At 49.1% G+C, this 19276-nt stretch overlaps 1 protein-coding gene across 5 annotated transcripts in view; it reads right to left on the bottom strand.

Moving 5' to 3' along the window:
* LOC137438918 (sterile alpha motif domain-containing protein 9-like) overlaps positions 1-19276 on the bottom strand; it is a 53168-nt gene that overhangs the window by 16233 nt on the left and 17659 nt on the right. For 2 of the 5 annotated variants that reach the window (XM_078767504.1, XM_078767505.1), the window contains exons 2-3: positions 3532-3932; positions 2675-2913 (exon numbers count right to left, since the gene is read on the bottom strand). The exons of 2 other annotated variants lie outside the window; for them this stretch is intronic. In XM_078767504.1, coding sequence (XP_078623630.1) covers positions 2675-2913; positions 3532-3731 — 439 coding nt within the window. In that variant the 5' untranslated portion in view covers positions 3732-3932. Of the gene's footprint in view, positions 1-2674; positions 3933-19276 lie in introns of all 5 variants that reach the window. One more of the 5 variants, XM_078767503.1, reaches the window with a different exon arrangement.

The raw sequence follows: 19276 nt of genomic DNA, 5'->3' as shown, positions 1-19276 counted from the left end.
AGCGATAAAAGCAATGAAGAGTAGAAAGGCGGGAGGGCCGACGGGATTTGTGGGAGATATGTTGAAGGCAGCGGGAAATTGGGGTGTGAAGAGAATGACAGAGATCTGTAATCTGGTGGTGAAAGAAGGCCGCATTCCAGTGGATTGGGAATTGAGTACCCTTGTCCCTCTATACAAGGGCAAAGGTGACCCTCTGGACTGCGGCTCGTATCGAGCAATAAAGTTATTGGAGCATGGAATGAAGGTATTGGAAAGGGTGTTGGAGAGGAGGGTAAGGAAGAAAGTGAAGATTGACGAAATGCAGTTTGGATTTATGCCAGGAAGAGGAACGACAGACACGCTTTTTATTGTGAGGCAGTTGCAGGAGAAGTATATGGAGAAGAGGAAGAAGTTCTTTCTTGGGTTTGTTGATCTGGAGAAAGCATTCGATAGGGTTCCATGTGAAGTAGTGACATGGGCATTGAGGAAGTTAGAAGTGGAGGAATGGTTGATCAGAGTCGTGATGGCAATGTACAAAAGAGTACATTGTTCACAGCTTACAGAGACACAGCTGTAAGAACGAAGAACGGGAACAGTGGTGAGTTTGAGGTGAAGGTGGGAGTGCATCAGGGGTCGGTACTAAGTCCACTACTATTTGTAGCTGTCATGGAGGTGCTGGCTCAGAACGTAAATGAGCGTTTACTGTGGGAGTTGTTGCATGCAGATGATCTGGTGTTGATTGCAGAAAGTGTGGATGGACTGAAGGAGAAGCTGAACAAGTGGAAGGAATGTATGGAGACAAAATGTCTGAAGGTGAATATCGGAAAAACGAAGGTGATGGCAAGTGGTAAAGCGTGTGGTGAGGTGGAAAGAACTGGGAAGTGGCCGTGTGCTGTGTGCAGGAAGGGTGTCGGAGTGAATTCCATTCAATGTACAATGTGCACTGAGTGGGTTCATCAAAAATGTTGTGGTCTGAGAGGGTCATTAACCAGTGTGGCCGCTACATTCAAGTGTAAGGTGTGCACAGAGGGAGCTGCAGATGGAGGAAATGTTGAGTTGGATCTTGGAGACGGCGTGAAGCTGGAAGGTGTGAAAACATTTTGTTACCTAGGAGACATGCTGAATGGAGAAGGTGGATCAGACTCGGCAGCGGTTGCTCGAGTGAGATGTGCATGGAAGAAGTTTCGGGAACTGAGTGGCGCGCTGATGAGGAGGGGAGTGTCGTTGAAGCTGAAGGGAAAGGTGTATGCTGCATGTGTGAGAAGTGTTATGATTTATGGGAGCGAGACATGGGTAATGAACGTAGAGCAACAACGAAGGCTGGAAAGGGTGGAAATGCGAATGGTTCGGTGGATGTGCAGAGTATCGTTGAGAGAGAGGAAGACAAATGATGAATTGCGAAAGATGATGGGAATAGAGCCTGTGATGGATGCTGTGAAGAGGAACAGGTTGAGATGGTTTGGTCATGTGTTGAGGAAGGATGAAAGTGACTGGTTGAGAAGAGTGATGGAAATGAATGTAGAAGGAAGTAGAGGACGGGGAAGACCGAGAAAGACTTGGCTAAAGATGGTGGAAGAAGAAATGCGGGCAAGGGGGTTAACAAGGAGAGATGCAGAAAATAGGGCAAAATGGAGAATATTGTCCTGGGGACCGCAAGGCTAACCCCCGCTCTTGCAGGGAAAATGTCCTTAAAATGCCTGTTGTTGTTGTTGTTGTTTTCGTTGAGAAAGCAGCAATATTTGTCATACAAAAGTAGCATTCAGAGTGATGATTCGTTGGCTCACGCCATATCATTGGCACAGCAAAAGGCATTCCCTTCCTTTTTCCACTGAACCACTCACTGCATAAGGCCCGAGTTACACACGGTGCAGAAAACATGAGGTGCTCAGCTCTTGTCTTGGTCTCCAACTTTACATTCAAAATAATACTTGAAAGCAGCTTTCACCCTCTTGGTAAGGTTCTTGCACTGGCTACGTGGAGTGTATTCCCCACAGATATAACAAAAGTTATCAGGGTGATTCACACAGCCTCACATATTCATGATGCCTGCAGTAACATATGCCTAACCTGAAAATATACAGAAAAGTTTATTGGGTTATAACCTGAAAATATATAGATACTATTGGCATGATATGGGGGAGGGGTGGGAGGGACACAGTGGGTGAACAAGATGGATACAGCCACAAACATTCTATCACAGAATGGAAGGAAAAGCTGGAAATTTGGAAAGCGGTGGATTTGGGGAAGGTTAATGGAGGTAAAAAATATCATAGCTGTTACTTATTACAAAGTCAATTTTTCATTAAAAAAATGTTTGGAAAAGCTGATGACTCTCATTGTCTGAATAAAATATACATCACGACTCCCACCCCACCCCATCCCACGCTGCCTCCCCCCAAGCCCTCTCCCTCCCACACATTCCCGATGTCCCTCACAAATGTTGTGTTTATGTGTTTCCCCTTCTCTCCCCATCTCGTCCACCGCTCCCCTTTTTATATACTTTGGTTGTTTGTCTGTTTGATGTGTTTGTGTGATAAGTGTTAGCTATTTCACGAGCCTCGATTATGTATACAAAAAAAACAAAAACAAAAAACACGACAAGGCAGATTATATATGGACTTTTTATATTCTCAGCTCAACTTTTTATAGACATCAGGACAAAGTTTATCTTGGAAAGAGGTGTTGGGTGCTCTACCTGCTACTTCTGTGCCTACTTCTGTGGCCAGTCTATTTGTTGCAGGTTTCCCAGCCATCGATGCTGGACCACTTGTAACTCCTTTTTTCCCCATCAATGCTGGGTCACCGTTTGCCGCTTTGTTAGCCATTGATGTCGGACCACCGGTCGCTGCATTGTTCACCACCGATGACGGGCTACTGGGCACTGATTTGTTGCTCAACGATGCTGGCCTTGCAGCTGTTGATTTGCCAGCCATAGATGCAGGGCCACTGGTTGGTGTTATAACGGCCACTGGTGCCAGGGTACTGGTCGCTGCTTTGCTGGTCACAGATGCTCGGGCCAGGGTACTGGTCGCTGCTTTGCTGGTCACAGATGCTCGGCTATCGGCTGCTGCTTTGTCGGACACAGACGCCTGTTCACCAGCCCCTGCTTTTCTGGCCAGAGACACTGTTCCAACAGCTGTTTCTTTGCTGGCCAGAGAGACCGTTCCACCAGCCCCTGTTTTGCTGGCCAGAGAGACCGTTCCACCAGCCCCTGCTTTGCTGGCCAGAGAGACCGTTCCAACAGCCCCTGCTTTTCTGGCCAGAGACACCGTTCCACCGGTATCTGCTTTGCTGGCCAGAGACACCGTTCCACCGGTCCCTACTTTGCTGGCCAGAGAGACCGTTCCACCGGTCCCTGCTTTGCTGGCCAGAGACACCGTTCCACCGGTCCCTGCTTTGCTGGCCAGAGACACCGTTCCACCGGTCCCTGCTTTGCTGGCCAGAGACACTGTTTCTCTGACCGTTGCCTTGCCAGGCACAGATTCTGTGCCACCAGCTGTTGATTTGCCAGCCACAGATGCTCGGCCAGAGGCCACAGCTTTGCTGGCCATATACGTGGATTTTCTGGTCACAGGAGTTGAGCCAGCAGCCACAGATTTGCCGGCCATAGACACAGATTTGCCGCCCACAGGAGTTGGGCGAGAGGCCGCATCTTTGCCGACCACAGGCGTGGATTTCCCAGCCACAGACAGGGCATTGCCAGCCCCTGCTTCTCCAGCCACAGATGGTGGGCCACCTGCTTTGCTGGCCATTGATACTGGATTACTTGGTTAAAACTCTTTTCTTCACCTGAAGATAATCCACCTTTTTTGCTTCAGCAGCCAGTAAAGGAGGAGTACTCGTCGTTCCGATTGAGCCACCCACCAGGCCTACTTAATTGGCACCAACAGTGGTTGCAGGCTTTGCATTGGCACCACCTTGCAGGTGGACATTGTGTTGCGACATCCTCAAGTCTAGGAAATAAAGGACAAAAACACACCACCAAATTGTGTTAATCCTCCGCAATTATTTTAAACATTTTAAATTTTTAAAATTTTTCTTTTGTGAAATAATTTGGTGTTGTGTAGCGTAATTCAGATTCATAATGGTAATATTTATCAGAATTATAAAATAATTGACATTAAAAGAGTTTTTAAAAGTCTTTAATTTAGATTCCACAAACGTGTCCAAACAAAACTACTAAGTCTAAGCCTTTAACGGCCAAAATATAATCCACAAGCTTGGCCGAAGTCTTTCACAACCTTGCTGGCCAGGCCTGATGTTTGAGTAAGAATTTTGATTCCTTCTTGGTGCTGGTAATAACTCGACCAGTTTTCGCGAATGGCAGATGAGTCACACAGCTCAATGGTGCACTTTGCAATTCAACACTGTGCCCGTTAAGCACCAATCCAAAATGATATAATCGGGTCAGGAATTGCGTCCTATCGAAATAGTTATACAAGGAATGGAGATGCAAAAACAATCAGGCAACCTAAATTTATATATACTGTATACTCGCAAGGTTCAGCTCGCTACGCTCGACTCACCACACGTTGCTGCAGAGGCACGGACTTGTTTAAACTGAGGATAATGACTTTATTGAACTTGAGTTTCTATGATTTACACCAATCATAATACAAACATTTCATAATACAAACATTTGTTTTGTATGAATGTATTTGTAATATTGATGATATTATTTATTTGTAATTTATTTGCAATCAAAAAATGTCCAAGTGTTGCAAAGCTCCAACGTCTAAATAGCCAAGGGTCCAAGCTGTATAATCGGTCTGAAAGGTGCAAGGGGTCTAAATGGTGTTGAGGTCTAAGTGGTCGAAAGGGACTTAAGGGGTGTAAAGGCTTAAAGGGTATATAAGGTTGGAATGGTGAAGGGATCTCAAGGTGTCTAAAGTATTGAAAGGGTCTTCAAAGTAAAAGTGGTCTTGAGGATCTTTAGAGTCTTGAGGATCTTGGGGTTTAATGGGTCTAAAGGGTCTTTTGGGTGTTACAGGTCTTCAGGGACTTTTGCGTCTTCTGGGTCTTTTGGTTGTGGTGTTGTATCCCTGTTCTTAATTTTCCCAGTGTGTACCCCAGTTTAGAATAGGTACACCGTATCCCCGCATGTCGTTATAGGCGACGAAAAGGATTGGCGTCAGGAAGGGCATCCTGCCATAAAACATTGCCTCAAAAAGGGAACCATGACAATTCAATTACATATGGGCAGGGTACAGCCCGAAGTACCCCGTGGGGGTCCTCACCCCCTCTTGTCAAAAAGCAAGGTGGGGAACCCGATCGAAGCAAGGGTGGAAATCACTCCAATTATGACGACGAAACGTCTGATGCCCCACGTGGAGATCGGTTTTTGAGGTTTGGGACATAGAATGTGGGGACAATGACAGGGAGATCAGGAGAAGTGGTGGAAGTATTGGTCAGAAGAAGAGTGGACATATGTTGTGTGCAGGAGACGAGATGGAGGGAAGTGGTGTGAGAATGGTGAAGGGTAGGCAGGGACAGAAACACAAGTGTGTGTGGCAAGGGTGCCCGGAAGGTGTGAATGGTGTTGGTGTCCTGTTTTCTGAGGAGTAGACAGTGTGGTGAGTGTGACTAGAGTAAGTGAAAGGTTGATGATGGTGAAAATAATGATTGGAAAGCTCTTGGTGAACGTCATCTCAGGATATGCTCTGCAGGTTGGTCGGAGTGATGAAGAGAAGGACAAGTTCTGGTGTGCGATAGAGAAGCTGATGGAAAACGTGAAAGATGAGGAAGTTGTTGTGGTCAGAGGAGACCTAAATGGACATGTGGGAAGGAGTATGGACGGTTTTGAGGGAGTTCATGGGGGTTGCGGATATGGTGTGAGGAATGGAGTAGGTGAAAGGATTTTGGAGTTTGCTGATGGAGCTGATTTGTTGTTTTGTAATACTCAGTTCCAGAAAGAGGATAATAAGCTTGTTACATACACATCTGGTGGGTCGACGACAACCATTGACTACCTGATGGTGCGTAGGCGAGATAGGGGGCACCTCTGGGACACAAAGGTGATCCCGGGGGAGGAGGCTGTTTCACAGCACCACTTAGTTGTCTGCGACATAAGGGTGAAAGGTGCGAGGAGAGCTCGGCGGGTGAAGTACCAACCGAGAATGAAGGTGTGGAGGTTGAAAGAGGTGACAGTAAGGGAGGCATTAAAAGAGAGGCTGAGTAGGGTAGAGGATGATGTGGTTGAGCTTGAAAGTGGTTGGATGTCAATGAAAGATAGTCTGTTTAGAGCCGTTGGTGAGGTATGTGGATGGACAAAAGGACCACCGAGGCACTCGGAAACATTGTGGTGGGATGATGAATTTGGAAAGAGGATTGACGAGAAGAGGAAGAAGTTCAAGGAGTGGCAGAAGGCGAAGGGTACGGGGGAAGAAAAGGCAGAGCATGAAAGTTATGAGGCAGCCAAGAAGGGTGCAAAGAAAGAGGCAGCAAAAGCGCAGGAGGCATGTAGGAAAATGTTCAGAAAACGCTTGGATTCGGAAGAGGGTCAGAGAGTGGTATTCAGGATTGCAAAGCAGATAGCAAAAGAGAGGTGCGATGTGATGGGGGTGAGTTGCTTGAAGGATGAAGTGGGACAAATCCTTGTGGACCCAGATGGAATTAAAGGGAGATGGAAGAGATATATGGAAATGCTGTTCAATGCAGAGAATGAATGGGACGGCAACATCGAGAGTAATCCAGTTTTTGGACCGGCAGAGAAGATAACGGAGAAGGAAGTTGAGCAAGCGATAAAAGCAATGATGAGTAGAAAAGCAGGAGGGCCTACGGCAGTTGTGGGAGATATGTTGAAGGCAGCGGGTAGTTGAGGTGTGAAGGGAATGACAGAGATCTGTAATCTGGTGGTGAAAGAAGGCTGCATTCCAGTGGTTTGGGAACTGAGTACCCTCGTCCCTCAATACAAGGGGAAAGGTGACCCTCTGGTCTGTGGCTCGTAGCGAGCGATAAAGTTATTGGAGCATGGCATGAAGGTAATGGAAAGGGTGTTGGAGAGGAGGATAAGGAAGAAAGTGAAGATCGACGAAATGCAGTTTGGATTTATGCCAGGAAGAGGAACGACAGATGTGCTTTTTATTGAACGCAGTTGCAGGAGAAGTACATGGAGAAGAGGGCGGAGTTGTTTCTTGGGTTTGTTGATCTGGAGAAAGCATTCAATAGGGTTCCACGCGAAGTAGTGACATGGGCATTGAGGAGGTTAGGAGTGGAGGAATGGTTGATCAGAGTGGTGATGGCAGTGTACGAGAGAGCATGCACAGCTGTAAGGACAAAGCACGGGAAAAGTGGTAAGTTTGAGCTGAAGGTGGGATTGCATCAGGGGTCGGTACTAAGTCCACTACTATTTGTAGCTGTGATGGAGGTGCTGGCTCGGAATGTAGAGGAGGGTTTGTCGTGGGAGTTGAATGCAGATGATCTGGTGTTGATGGCGGAAAGTATGGATGGACTGAAGGAGAAGATGAACAAGTAGAAGGAATGTATGGAGACAAAATGTCTGAAGGTGCATATAAGAAAAACGAAGGTGATGGCAAGTGGTAAAGCATGTGGTGAAGTGGAAATAACTGGGAAGTGACCACCTGCTGTGTGCAGGAAGGGTGTCGGAGTGAACTCCATTCAATGTTCAATGTGCGCTGAGTGGGTTCATCAAAAATGTAGTGGGCTGAGAGGGTCATTAACCAGTGTGGCAGCTACATTCAAATGTGAGGTGTGCACAGAGGGAGCTGCAGATGGAGGAAATGTTGAGTTGGATCTTGGAGACAGCGTGAAGCTGGAAGGTGTGAAAACATTTTGCTACCTAGGAGACATGCTGAATGGAGAAGGTGGATCAGACTCAGCAATGCTTGCTGGAGTGAGATGTGCATGGAAGAAGTTTCGGGAACTGAGTGGCGTGCTGATGAGGGGGCGGGGGGGGGGGGAGGGGGAGTGTCGTTGAAGCTGAAGGGAAAGGTGTATGCTGCATGTGTGAGAAGTGTTATGATTTATGAAAGCAAGACATGGGTAATGAATGTAGAGCAGCAACGAAGGCTGGAAAGGGTGGAAATGCGAATGGTTCGGTGGATGTGCAGGGTATCGTTGAGAGAGAGGAAGACAAATGATGAATTGCGAAAGATGATGGGAATATAACCTGTGATGGATGCTGTGAAGAGAAACAGGTTGAGCTGGTTCGGTCATGTGTTGAGGAAGGATTAAAGTTACTGGTTGAGAAGAGTGATGGAAATGAATGTCGAAGGAAGTAGAGGACAGGGAAGACCGATAAAGACTTGACAAATGGCGTCAGAGCAGTGTGTACAAAGTAGTTGGAGCGGCAGACATTTTCCCTTCTCGTTCTGGATGCCATAGCGAACGATCGTTGTTGCTCCTCTCCTCCCCCTTCTCGGATTTGGGACTGGCAGTGATGGTTGTATGCCGGCATCTTCTCCTCGTCCCCTTGTTCGTCTGGCGTCTGGGCATTGAGAGCGAACGTTCCCTCTTGAGCCTCTTGTTACCCAGCGCTCACGAAGCGAAAACCAGGATGAAGCATTCTTGTGCGTACATGTGCCGTGTGCTGTGTCTGCATTTTAAAAATTCATTTTCTCGGCAACCGTTGGTCCGATTGACATGAAATTTTCACCATAGGAGGGCCTCCTCCTGCAGAATATTTTAATGATTATTATGATGTCATATCTCATGTGGTTCAGGCGCTATCTTGGAAAAACGTCGCACCTCTATATCTCTGAAACCACTCCATGGAAAAAATTGAGACCTGGCTCATTGTCAACTACTCCCCATGGGGAATAAGATATGTAATGATGATGTCATCGGTGCCTTCGTTATGACATCTTAATTTGACAAATACAATACTTATCCATCCGATCATTATAAAAAAAAATTCAGCAACTGTTGGTCTAATAGACACGAAAATTTCACCATAGGAGCGCCTCCTCCTTTAGAATATTTTAATCATAATCATGACATCATAGGTCATGTGGTACAGGCGCCATCTTGGAAAAACCGAAAAATGTTGCACCTCTATATCTCCAAAACCGCTGCATGGAAAAAATTTCAACATGGCTCATTGTAAAGAACGGGAAATAGGTGTTGTTAACGATGACATCATTGGTTCCATAATTATGATGTTTTAGCGGTTGCCGAAGACGATAAGAAGAGGCCATTTCGTTGGGTACAAGAGGTAGTTTATTGTGCAGAAATCTCCAGCAACTGCTAGCGAACGGAAGTCGTAACGGCTTATATAAAACAAGCACCCTCTTCGGAGGGCATGGCTCCAACAGCCGCGCATGCGTCACGACGACACAACCAAACGCCCGTGTGCGTGGGTTAGAACAAACCCATCGTAATGGTAACCGTCACATGCGGATAAGTGAATAAGGTAACCGCGACATGTGCATAAGGTAACCACTACATGCGCCCCCCCAGAAGGCACGCCACGGGCGTGTACGTAGTTCGCGGGTGGAACAGAGCTGGGCCGTGGGTGGAACCGAGCCAGGCCGCGGGTGGAACAGAGCTGGGCCGTGGGTGGAACAGAGCCGGGCCGCGGGTGGAACAGAGCCGGGCCGCGGGTGCTGAGCACTGGTAGCAGTTGTAGGTGCAGCAGTAGGAATTGCGGGAGTGGCGAGCAGCAGCATCAGCCTCGGGATCCGTCGTAGGAGCAGTAGTAGGAGTTGCGGGAGTGGTGGGCGGGGCGAGGCGGCGCCCACGAGGTGTGCAGCAGCATCAGCCTCGGGATCCGCCTTAGGAGCAGTTGTAGGAGTGGCGAGCGGCAGTACTCGGCCTGTGTGCGCGGAGGCGATGAGCAGCGGTGCTCGGCCTGTGTGCGCGAAGGCGACGAAGTAGCAGTACTCGGCCTGTGTGCGCGAAGGCGACGAAGTAGCCGTGCTGCCAACGCCCCGTAATGGCATCCTTCGGAGGGTACCGGAGCTGGTTCGCCCCTCCAGTGTGGAAGAAATAGCGGTCGCAATCCTGCCGTGTTCATTCGGCCCCCGAATACGTTCGTGGGCAACGGGGTCACCAGTTTAGCGGTTGCCGAAGACGATAAGAAGAGGCCATTTCGTTGGGTACAAGAGGTAGTTTATTGTACAGAAATCTCCAGCAACTGCTAGCGAACGGAAGTCGTAACGGCTTATATAAAACAAGCACCCTCTTCGTAGGGCGTGGCTCCAACAGCCGCACGTGCGTCACGACGACACAACCAAACGCCCGTGTGTGTGGGTTAGAACAAACCCATCGTAATGGTAACCGTCACATGCGGATAAGTGAATAAGGTAACCGCGACATGTGCATAAGGTAACCACTACAATGTCATAATTCGACAGGGAAAACGCTTATTCTGATCAGATTGAAATGTATTGAGCGTGATCTCTGCAACAATTATATTTGAGAATATAAATTTATGATGTCATCGCTCACGTGGTCTTGCAGCCATATTGGATCAAAGAAAAAAAAGGTTCAAAAACAGAAGAGTTGGCTCGCAACAAGTTGACTGCGCAGCGTAAGTATTCTATGAATACCATCTAGTTCCAAAAAGAGATAGTGGACGGTTGTGCTTCGGTCTCTGCACGGGGAGGATTCATCGCGAGCACCGTGTTCCGGCATCGGGCTGGTGTTCGTGAGGCGGAAGAGCCACGGACGGAGAGCTGCGGTTTTCCCCAAGCAAGAACGACGAGCTGCGTGACAATTCCTGTTTGTTTCGCGCGCGAGGCCCGGAGTGAGCGCGACACACCTCAAGGCCTGGTTTTTACTGCCCACGCACTGTGCGGAAGAGCGAGCGCATTTTACTGCGAAGGCCTGAGACGACTTTGACGATTCCTGGCAAGACGCACCCATCAGTGAGTTAAGTGCACACAGATGCATATTTATTTCCGGTTATTTTATCCTTCGTCTGTTTTCAAGTCTGTTTGTGGGGACGTCCCGTATAGGAATTTAGTTTATTGTGCATTTTCTTTGTACCGGCATTTATTTAAATAAAGCTGTTATTTTTTGACATTTTAAATCCGTTTTCGTTTGAGTTATGTTTTGCAGGTTTGGGGACTGGCAGTGTGATCCGTGATGGTAAGCGCTCCGGTCTCCCCTCCGTCTTGCTTCCCCCGTCGCTTATTATCCGCCACTGGACTGAACGCTTCGGAGTTAAAGCTCGTTTGGCCCTCCGTGCTACCCAAAGGTGTTCACCAAGGGTAGTCACGTGACAATATGCTTCAATTATTGAATGATAAGGCAAGGCAAGGCACGTTTGAGTAGGCCGAAACAAAATGGCGGCTTAAGAACCCAGCGAGGTGCAGTGGGATGACCAAGAATGTGGGCCGCCATATTGGTAAGCCACCACATCGGGTTTTTTTCTTATGAGTACCTCATGAATCATCTTCAAAAATGGTGTTATAACATACCCAAACACCCAGTTTTCATCCTGGCAATCTGTTGGAGTTCCAGGTGTATGCATGCAAAGTTTAGGGCCGCTAGGTTTTATGATTTTGGAGTTATGGAGGAGACGGACGGACCGACAGACACTGCCTTTTATTATTATAGACTAGCAAAAGTACCCGGCGTTGCCGGATAACAACGAGTCGTTTCCTGATGGGAATATGATATACGCAAGCTGGGTCCATCATCTTGAGGGAATTTTAAAATTCCCTCTACAGTGGGTGCAGGTACAGTGGACTCTGATGGAGTGGAGTGACACCCTATTCCCTGCAAGTGGGAATGAAGTTAAAAATTATTTATAAGTTTAGGCTGGTTAAAATTTTTTCCTGTTTATCATTGCCGCCCGCCCCATAAAAGTAGTCCGCCCATAAAAAAGTTTTTTTTTTTTTTTGTTTGCAAAGTCAGTACCCGCTCAGTGGAAAACAGGTTCGAATTTTGTATGTGCTCGCGTACAAAGCCAAGTCTTTGTGTATGTGCTCGCATACAAAGCCAGTCTTTGTGTATGTGCTCGTGTACAAAGTCAAGTCTTTGTGTATGTGCTCGTGTACAAAGCCAAGTCTGAGCCAAGTTACATGTGCGCGACAGTTTGAAAGAAAATGGCGTTCGTTGTTTGCCAAATTCGGCGAACGTGCAGTGTTCTAAAGGCCTGGGTTGGTGTCAAAGTGCCAGAAAATATCATTCTGGACGAACTGTATTTTGAGCTCGTGTCAGGAACGCTTGATGGTAAGAAATATAACAGTTTTAATGTACGTTGTTGTTGTTGTTGTTGTTGTTGTTGTTGAATATTTTAGTGTGCGGGTTTTCCCTCTCGCTCGCCATTTACATGGACCGCTATGAAGACCGCTATGCTGGCTATGAAGATGTGTGCTATTTCTGTGGCTGTGTTGAGGCGCTGAGTACCACAGATGAGTCATATCCGATATGCAGTACCTGCGGTAAGACTCTAAGAGTCCTACTGCCGAGAAGAGGCCCACTCGGAAGTTCAAGAAGTTGTTGCAGTTGGTATTCTGAAGGAGAAGCCAAATAACATCGGCAAACGGGAGAGCCTCACGTGATAATCATTGCTGTGGATTTCTAGTCAAAAATTAAACGAGCGCTACACTACATGTAGTAGTAGGTGATGATAGATACATGAATAAACGGCAACCAACATTCTCTTGGTGTTGAACTCTACTCAACATCTATGAATGCTATAATAGCAGTAGCTGCTGATTGATAAGTGTATAAACACGAATGTGGAACGCTGGTTAGTAGCTGCTGATAGATAGATACATCTATGATTGCTATAATAGCAGTAGCTGCTGATATTGAAGGAGCTGTGCTCCAACGCGAGTCGAAAGAATTGACGCGACCAAAGACGGAAATTCGTCCGAGTTGCTTTATTACACGTATCAAACTCGGGTACTCTGAAAAGCCCGTTTATCGGGCAGCAATATATTGTTGCGGATATGGGATTTGGCCTCCATCCATATCCGCTTGTAAATATTCCCCTATTTCCCCAATACTCCCCAACTATCCCCAATCCCCCATTCCCTAGTCCCATTGTCTGTAAACAACACTCTGTAGAACCGACCTTCCCCTTTTTCCCCCATTAAATGTCGTGCCCAGGTCCACCGCATCTCACGTAGACAACTTTCGGACATCTTACTAGTTATTCTTAGTCTATGTCAGTTAAGGACTCGTTTCCATTAATTCTGACTCTTCGTTGCACCAGAATGTGATTGTATGGCACCAGTAGTGAGTTTAGGACCTCCCAATACCTCCCCACAACCTCATCTCCGCATCCTCCCATCATCTCATGGAACTATAACAACAACAACAACTACAACCACAGCGGGGGCGGCGCGGCGGCGGTGCGGGGAGTGGGCGTCCTCACTCCGGCTCGGTTAGCCGCCATTGACCATGTGCTCCAGGTTACCTCCAGGTTACGGGGTTACCACGAAGGGGCTGACTGTCAGCTCCTCGTCAAGGGCGGAGCCCGGTAACCCCCCCGCACCCAATAAGAAGCGGCGGGCCGATTCCATCTGGGGCGGAGCTAACGAGCCGAGGGCGTGTCACTCCCCGCTGGATATAGGCAGCGACTTACCGGAGGTGACGTGAGATGCGCCCCCAGCTTGAAGAGAACCAGACGCCACCTCCAGCGCGACGATACCTCCCCGCATATCTGGACCGGACCGTGTGGATCCTGTCCCTGAGCCAAGGTGCACTTTGTGCTGTCCATCGACTACCTGCCCTTCCTTGCCATCAATCCCTGTGTGAGTCAGTCTTGTCCTGTTTATCTGTGGTCTGTCGGGGCTACTATAAGACCGTGATTAAGTGCCCACCTTCCTATGCTGTACCTCTTGTCCTTGTAATCTAAACGTTCCGCATACAAATATTATAACCTCCTCCGGAGGTCTTGAGAACTGTACCCCTGGTGTCCTGTCATTTAATCCCAGCCGTGGTGTCCTTTCCTTAATTGATTTAGCATAGCGCGATTTGGCCAACGTTCGAGTGGAATCGGGTAACTTGTGCGAACACGGCGGCCATTCCGCTCGGCCCATCATAACATCTTAATAAGTCGTGTCCATAACAATTGGTGTCGGGAAGTGGGATAGGTCCCGGAGCGCGTTTCACGCGCTCGAAATTATAACGGCGAAATTTGATTTTGTTTTACAAAAATAAAAACCCGAATTTTGAAAGTCGCGCTATGGCAGACCAAGACGGCTGGGTTCCGGTAGAGGAGAGTGAGGCAGGGTTGATCCAGGACCAAATTGAGGGACATGAGGAGAGCGAAGCAGTGAGGGTAGCAGACGCACAAAATGGCGTCGTCGCGCACGAGGTTGCGGGCGCTCAAAATGGCGCCTCGCACATGGCCACGGCGCCCACGCCCGCGACCGTAGTAGCGCCGCTGGTAGATTTGGACCTTTTTTTCATACAAATGAAGGCCCTTATGGCCCAGAATAGCGAGAAAATGAGGGAGGAAATGAGGGCTCAGAGTGAGCAATTAGGGGTAATGGGGAAGCGGATGGATGCTCAGGGTGAGCGATTGGAGGGCCAAATGGGGGTAATGAGGGACGAAGCGAGGGGTACCGGTGAGGGGTTAGACAATAATTTTAAGGGATTTGACAAGAAATTTGGGAAATTAGATAATAGATTAGGGGAAATACAGGAGGGGTTAACGGGGGTAGAAAACAGAATGGCTGCCCAGGAGAATCAGTTAGAGGGGGTGAAAAATGGGTTAGAGGGGTTAGAAAACAGAATGGAAGGCAAATTGAGGGACATGAGGGACCAAGCGGAAAGGGAAGTTAAACAAATGGGGCAGCAGATAGAGGGGGTTAGAATGGGGGTAGAAACCAAACTGGATGCTCACAGGGAGGAAATGGAGCAGATGAGGGTGGCATCTGGGCTGGAGATGCAAGTGATGGGAGAGGAGATCAGAAGAGGAGTGAGTGAGGAGGTCGGAGCAGTGCGCGAGGAGGTGAGGCACTGTAAGGAGCACATGGAGAAGGAGGTGAGAAAGGGGACTGTAAAGTTACAAGGGGGCATAGAGGACCTGACGCAGGAAGTATAACAACTGACAGAGGGACAAAAAGAACTAACGGACCAGGTAAAGAAGAACACAGCGGTAATAGGAGGATTAAAAGCGACACAAAATGACCTAAAAAATGACTTGGTAGCGACGAAGAGGGAATGTCAGATGGTACGTGAGGGACTGACAACGAGGTTGGACGAGGTGATAGAGGTAATGGAGACGAAGGACCGGCAGGTGAGGACGCACATGGAAACGGTCAAGGTAACCTTAGAGGACGAGCTGGAGGAGACGTACCGGGACATAAAAGAGGTGAAGCAGAAATTAGAAGAAGTGGAAGTAGGGGTGAGCGAAATAAAGAAGCGACGGAGAGAGGATAAGAAAGAGATAAAAGAGGAGGTAAAAGAATTGGTCCAAAGTCTGTGTTTGGATCGTGATGATGTGCTCATTAATCGGATGAGGGATTCGCAGGTGATGGAGGAGAAGCGAAGAGGAAGAGGACCCGGTGTAAGTGGTGACCAATATGGTCGTGCGTATGATGCGCCAGGTGATTTAAGAAGCTTGGGGGTCGAGATGGACCCGGGTGTTCGTGAGAGGCCGTGGGTGAAGTGTGCGACAGGTCTGGTGTGCGAAAAAGGAGGTGTGCGAGAAAGTCCGACTCTGGGGTGTGTGAGGAAAAAGTGCGTGCCAAGGAGTGAGGGTGCTGGCGAGAGTGAGTCGGTCGTAGCGCGTGTGCGAGGGAGCACATGGAAGCGCGGTGTGGTAAGTGTTACAGAGGGTGTGACGGGAGAGTGTGCGCAAGAGTGTGCGCGAGGAAGGGGTGTGACGGACAGGTGCATGAGGAAAGAGTGCGCTGTCGGGAGTAAGGGTGAGTGCGTTGTCAAGAGTGGAGGTGAGAGTAGTAAGAGTGACACGGAGCGTGAGTTGGTTGTGACAGGTGAGAAAGGAAGCACACCTGGAATGGTAGAGCGTGTGTGGGAATGCACGCTGGAATTGGTAGTGAGGCACGTGGTTTGGTGTGCGAGTGAGAGCACACCTGTGATTGTCACAGAGGAGGTGACCGAGGAAGGGGCGCGAAGAGGTGTGTTGGTGAGGTGTGCGAGCGACGAATGTGTGCCAAGGTGTTTGGTGGTCAGGTGTGTGACCAAGTCGGTGAGCGGAATGAGTGTACCGAGGTGTGTAAGAAAAGGTACGACGAGGAGCATGGGAACAGCTGGATGTATGAGCAAGAAAGGGGTAGCGTATGCTTGTAAGCATCCAGGTGAGGCATCGACGGTAACCGGGTTAGAGGTTAGGTCGACTTTTAGCTGAAGCGGGCCCTCGGTGCGTGCCGGGCTTCGCGTGCCGCAAGAACCAGCGGGGATCCGAGCCACGGCGGGTTCGAAAGGACCGCCGTGCGCGATCCATGCTGGGCCTCGCGTGGAGCGGCCGCGTCCGGGCTCCAATAGGCGGAGCGGGCAGCTGGATAGGAAGGGTCGTCATGGCGACCACGTTTTGTTGAGACGTGCCGGCAGGTCGAGATCGGGACATTGGATGGCTCCACGCCGAGGTGGTGCGTGGGATCTCGGCCCGGGTAAGCCCCCGTCCCTGCACCGAGTGCCGGACGCGTCCAGCCGCTGGCACAACAGAACCCGCGTTCATTGCTCGGCTTTACGAAGCCGGGCTTTGGACAGGAATTGGCGCACCGAGAGGCATTAGTGAGTAGACTGTGGGATGAGGTTAGTGTTTTGGCCCCAAAATTAGAAAAAAACAAAATTTGATGATTGGCAAAGGAATGGCAGTAATGATTGGCAGATGATGGGTAGTGATTGGCAAATTTTTGATTTGTTGAAATTTGATGTGCAAATTGGTAGTGAGCAATGGGCCCGGTGGGTAAGGGTGGCATCCCTGCCACCCTTCCCATATAGGTGGGGCAAATGCGCTATAGATTATGGGGTTTATGGCAGTGAAAACTAGCCCGGGTGGGTTAGGTTATATTGATAGGGCCCTAGAAGATGACATTAGGTGACGTTAAGGTTAGTCAGTGACTGATACCTGTAGAGGGGACGCAGGTAGATTAGTGTGGATTATAATGACGAGGGAGCGCAATAGTTTAAAGGGACGACTGGGAAGCGCAAGTTTCAGAGGGGAGTAGTTAGCTGAGATGATGCCGTGTGTGTGAGAACTGGACAGGTGTGTGGAGCAGTGTATGAGTAGTGAGTGTGTGGATCAGCGCGAATGCGCTTGGGGAGAGAAGGGTGCAGGCGGCACCAAGTATGAGAGCACAGGTGTGCAAGTACAGGTGTGTGGAGTACATGGAGTAAGTGGTACGGAGTGGTGTGCATGGTGCGAAGGTGTGGATGGGGGAAGAGTGGACCCCCTTTCACGAGTACCCGGGGCGGGTAGTGTAAGTGTTAGGTAGAGGGTATAGGTAAATTGTGGTTGGATATTGGCATTTGTGGTGCGGGTGACAGAATGATATTTGGATGGGTGCATTAGTGTTGTGGAAATGGCTGGGCGTGTAGCCTTTTAGTGTGTGTAGTTGGTTGGGCACTCCACCACTGTGAGGATGTCGGCCAGGTGAGGCCGCAGGTGGGCTCTGGGAGCCGGTAGAGTTGTGGATGGGGCCCGAGGATCCGGAGGACGGACCCGGGTAGCCCAGTGCCAGAGAGGGCACCGAGTGGGGAGAGCGCCAGAGGGCCTTCCCCAGGTAGTTAGGGTAGGGTAAGGAGCAGGTAAGCTCGGAGGCAACTGCAGTGGTGGAGGTGTGCAGGTGGGTAGACCTGCTGGGAGAGCTACACGTCGCGGCCCAGAAATTGTGCGAGGGCACCGGGAGATGAATCGGGGGAGTGAGACCCCAAATTGAAAAGCACCACAGTTTGGTCAATGGGAATTGGTTTTTAGAACCCATAGTGTAAGAGGGCCAATGGTTTGGCAGGAGAAAGACCCCGGGTAATGTAAAGTTGTTAAAGTCATTTAGGAAATAGTTAGGATTGATGAACCTGTCGCACCATACGCAGCCACTTACCTGAGGTGAGATGATGACTCCACACCTGTGTTTCTTTGTTTTGTGTGCAGGAAAAGAGAATTGCTGTGTGGATTGGTGAGACGCATCACGACGTGGATGAGACATTGGGGTGATTCGATCTCTCCCTCCTTAGGAGGGACTGATGATGAATTGGTGATGGCAAATTTTGATGTTGAGTTGGAGATGGCAAATTTTGATGAGAGTTGGAAATGGCAAATTTGATTGGTTAGGAGGGAGAGAAGACGAATTTGGTTTATGGGAGGAACGGGGAAGACAGTAGGGACGTTTGTTGATTTGTAAAGTAGATGTTTATGGGTAGTGTTGTGTTTTGTGGATACAGTAAGGGGTAAGGGGGGGGCAATGTAGGTTACCTGGTGGGGGGGGGGGGCGTACGGTAGGAACGTACCTGTCTCACCTGGTTCCCATGTGCCCCCAGTGTGCATTACCTTGTATTGCGTGCACTTTTGCGCCCTTACCACCTTACTCACTTGTCTTCTTCTTTTGTCTCCCACCTCCGAGGATCTGGCTTTGGGGCAGAGAGAGAGGAAAGAGAGGTGCTGGCTCCGCAGTTGTGGGCCTGCACTTTCGCTGCTTGCTGCCGGGATCGATACACCATATGGACCGCAATGGTTGTGGCCGCCCACCATGGACCGCAGTCTTTTGCGGGCAAGCACCACCCGTTGATGGACCTATGGGTCAACGTGGCACCTATGCCAGACAGGTGAACCACTAATAGTTGGCCCCCTGACGGCCACAATAAAGAAATGGACGCGGTTGGCGCCTTTCTTTATTTTTTAAAGAAGCCAGAAGGCCAAGTGCACCACACGAAGGCAAGACCAGCGGCAGAACATCGGCCAGCTGCGACACCACCGGTGATTGTTGAGCACTTTATTGGTGCACCGGATGGTGCTGACTGTGTTATGGGGTGGTGCTTTTGGTGCTTGGAAGGGGTGCTCTGCACATTATTAAAGGCCGTAAGGCCACAGAGCACTCGTGGGTTGGTGTATCGATGCTGGCATGCGTGCTCTCTCTATGCATAACATCTGCATGTGTTCCTCCAAAAACAGGTCCTGGATCGTAGTGTAAATATCAGCGTAGTCTTGTGTAAATAATGCTCCCTACCGGCTGTATGTTTAGTTTGAGGATTCTTTCCGCGATTCGGTTATCCTGTGGGTGTGTTTCTGTGAGGAGAAGGGTGCAACGTCGCAGGGGGACATATTTACTCATTTGTGAACATCTGTAAAACTGTCGCACTCAGGGTAGAGTTAATAGTAGAGGGAACTACATCTGAGTGCCACACTAAAGTAGGTAAAAATTTATCGGGTCGGGCCGCCCCGAGGGTAGAGAACGGTGCAATGTTGTGG

The sequence above is a fragment of the Myxine glutinosa genome, chromosome 13 (assembly GCF_964187855.1).
Source record: "Myxine glutinosa chromosome 13, kmMyxGlut1.1, whole genome shotgun sequence".
Taxonomy (NCBI): domain Eukaryota; kingdom Metazoa; phylum Chordata; class Myxini; order Myxiniformes; family Myxinidae; genus Myxine; species Myxine glutinosa.
The sequence above is the reverse complement of the archived record's forward strand: the minus strand, read 5'-3'. Positions and strand labels throughout refer to the sequence as shown.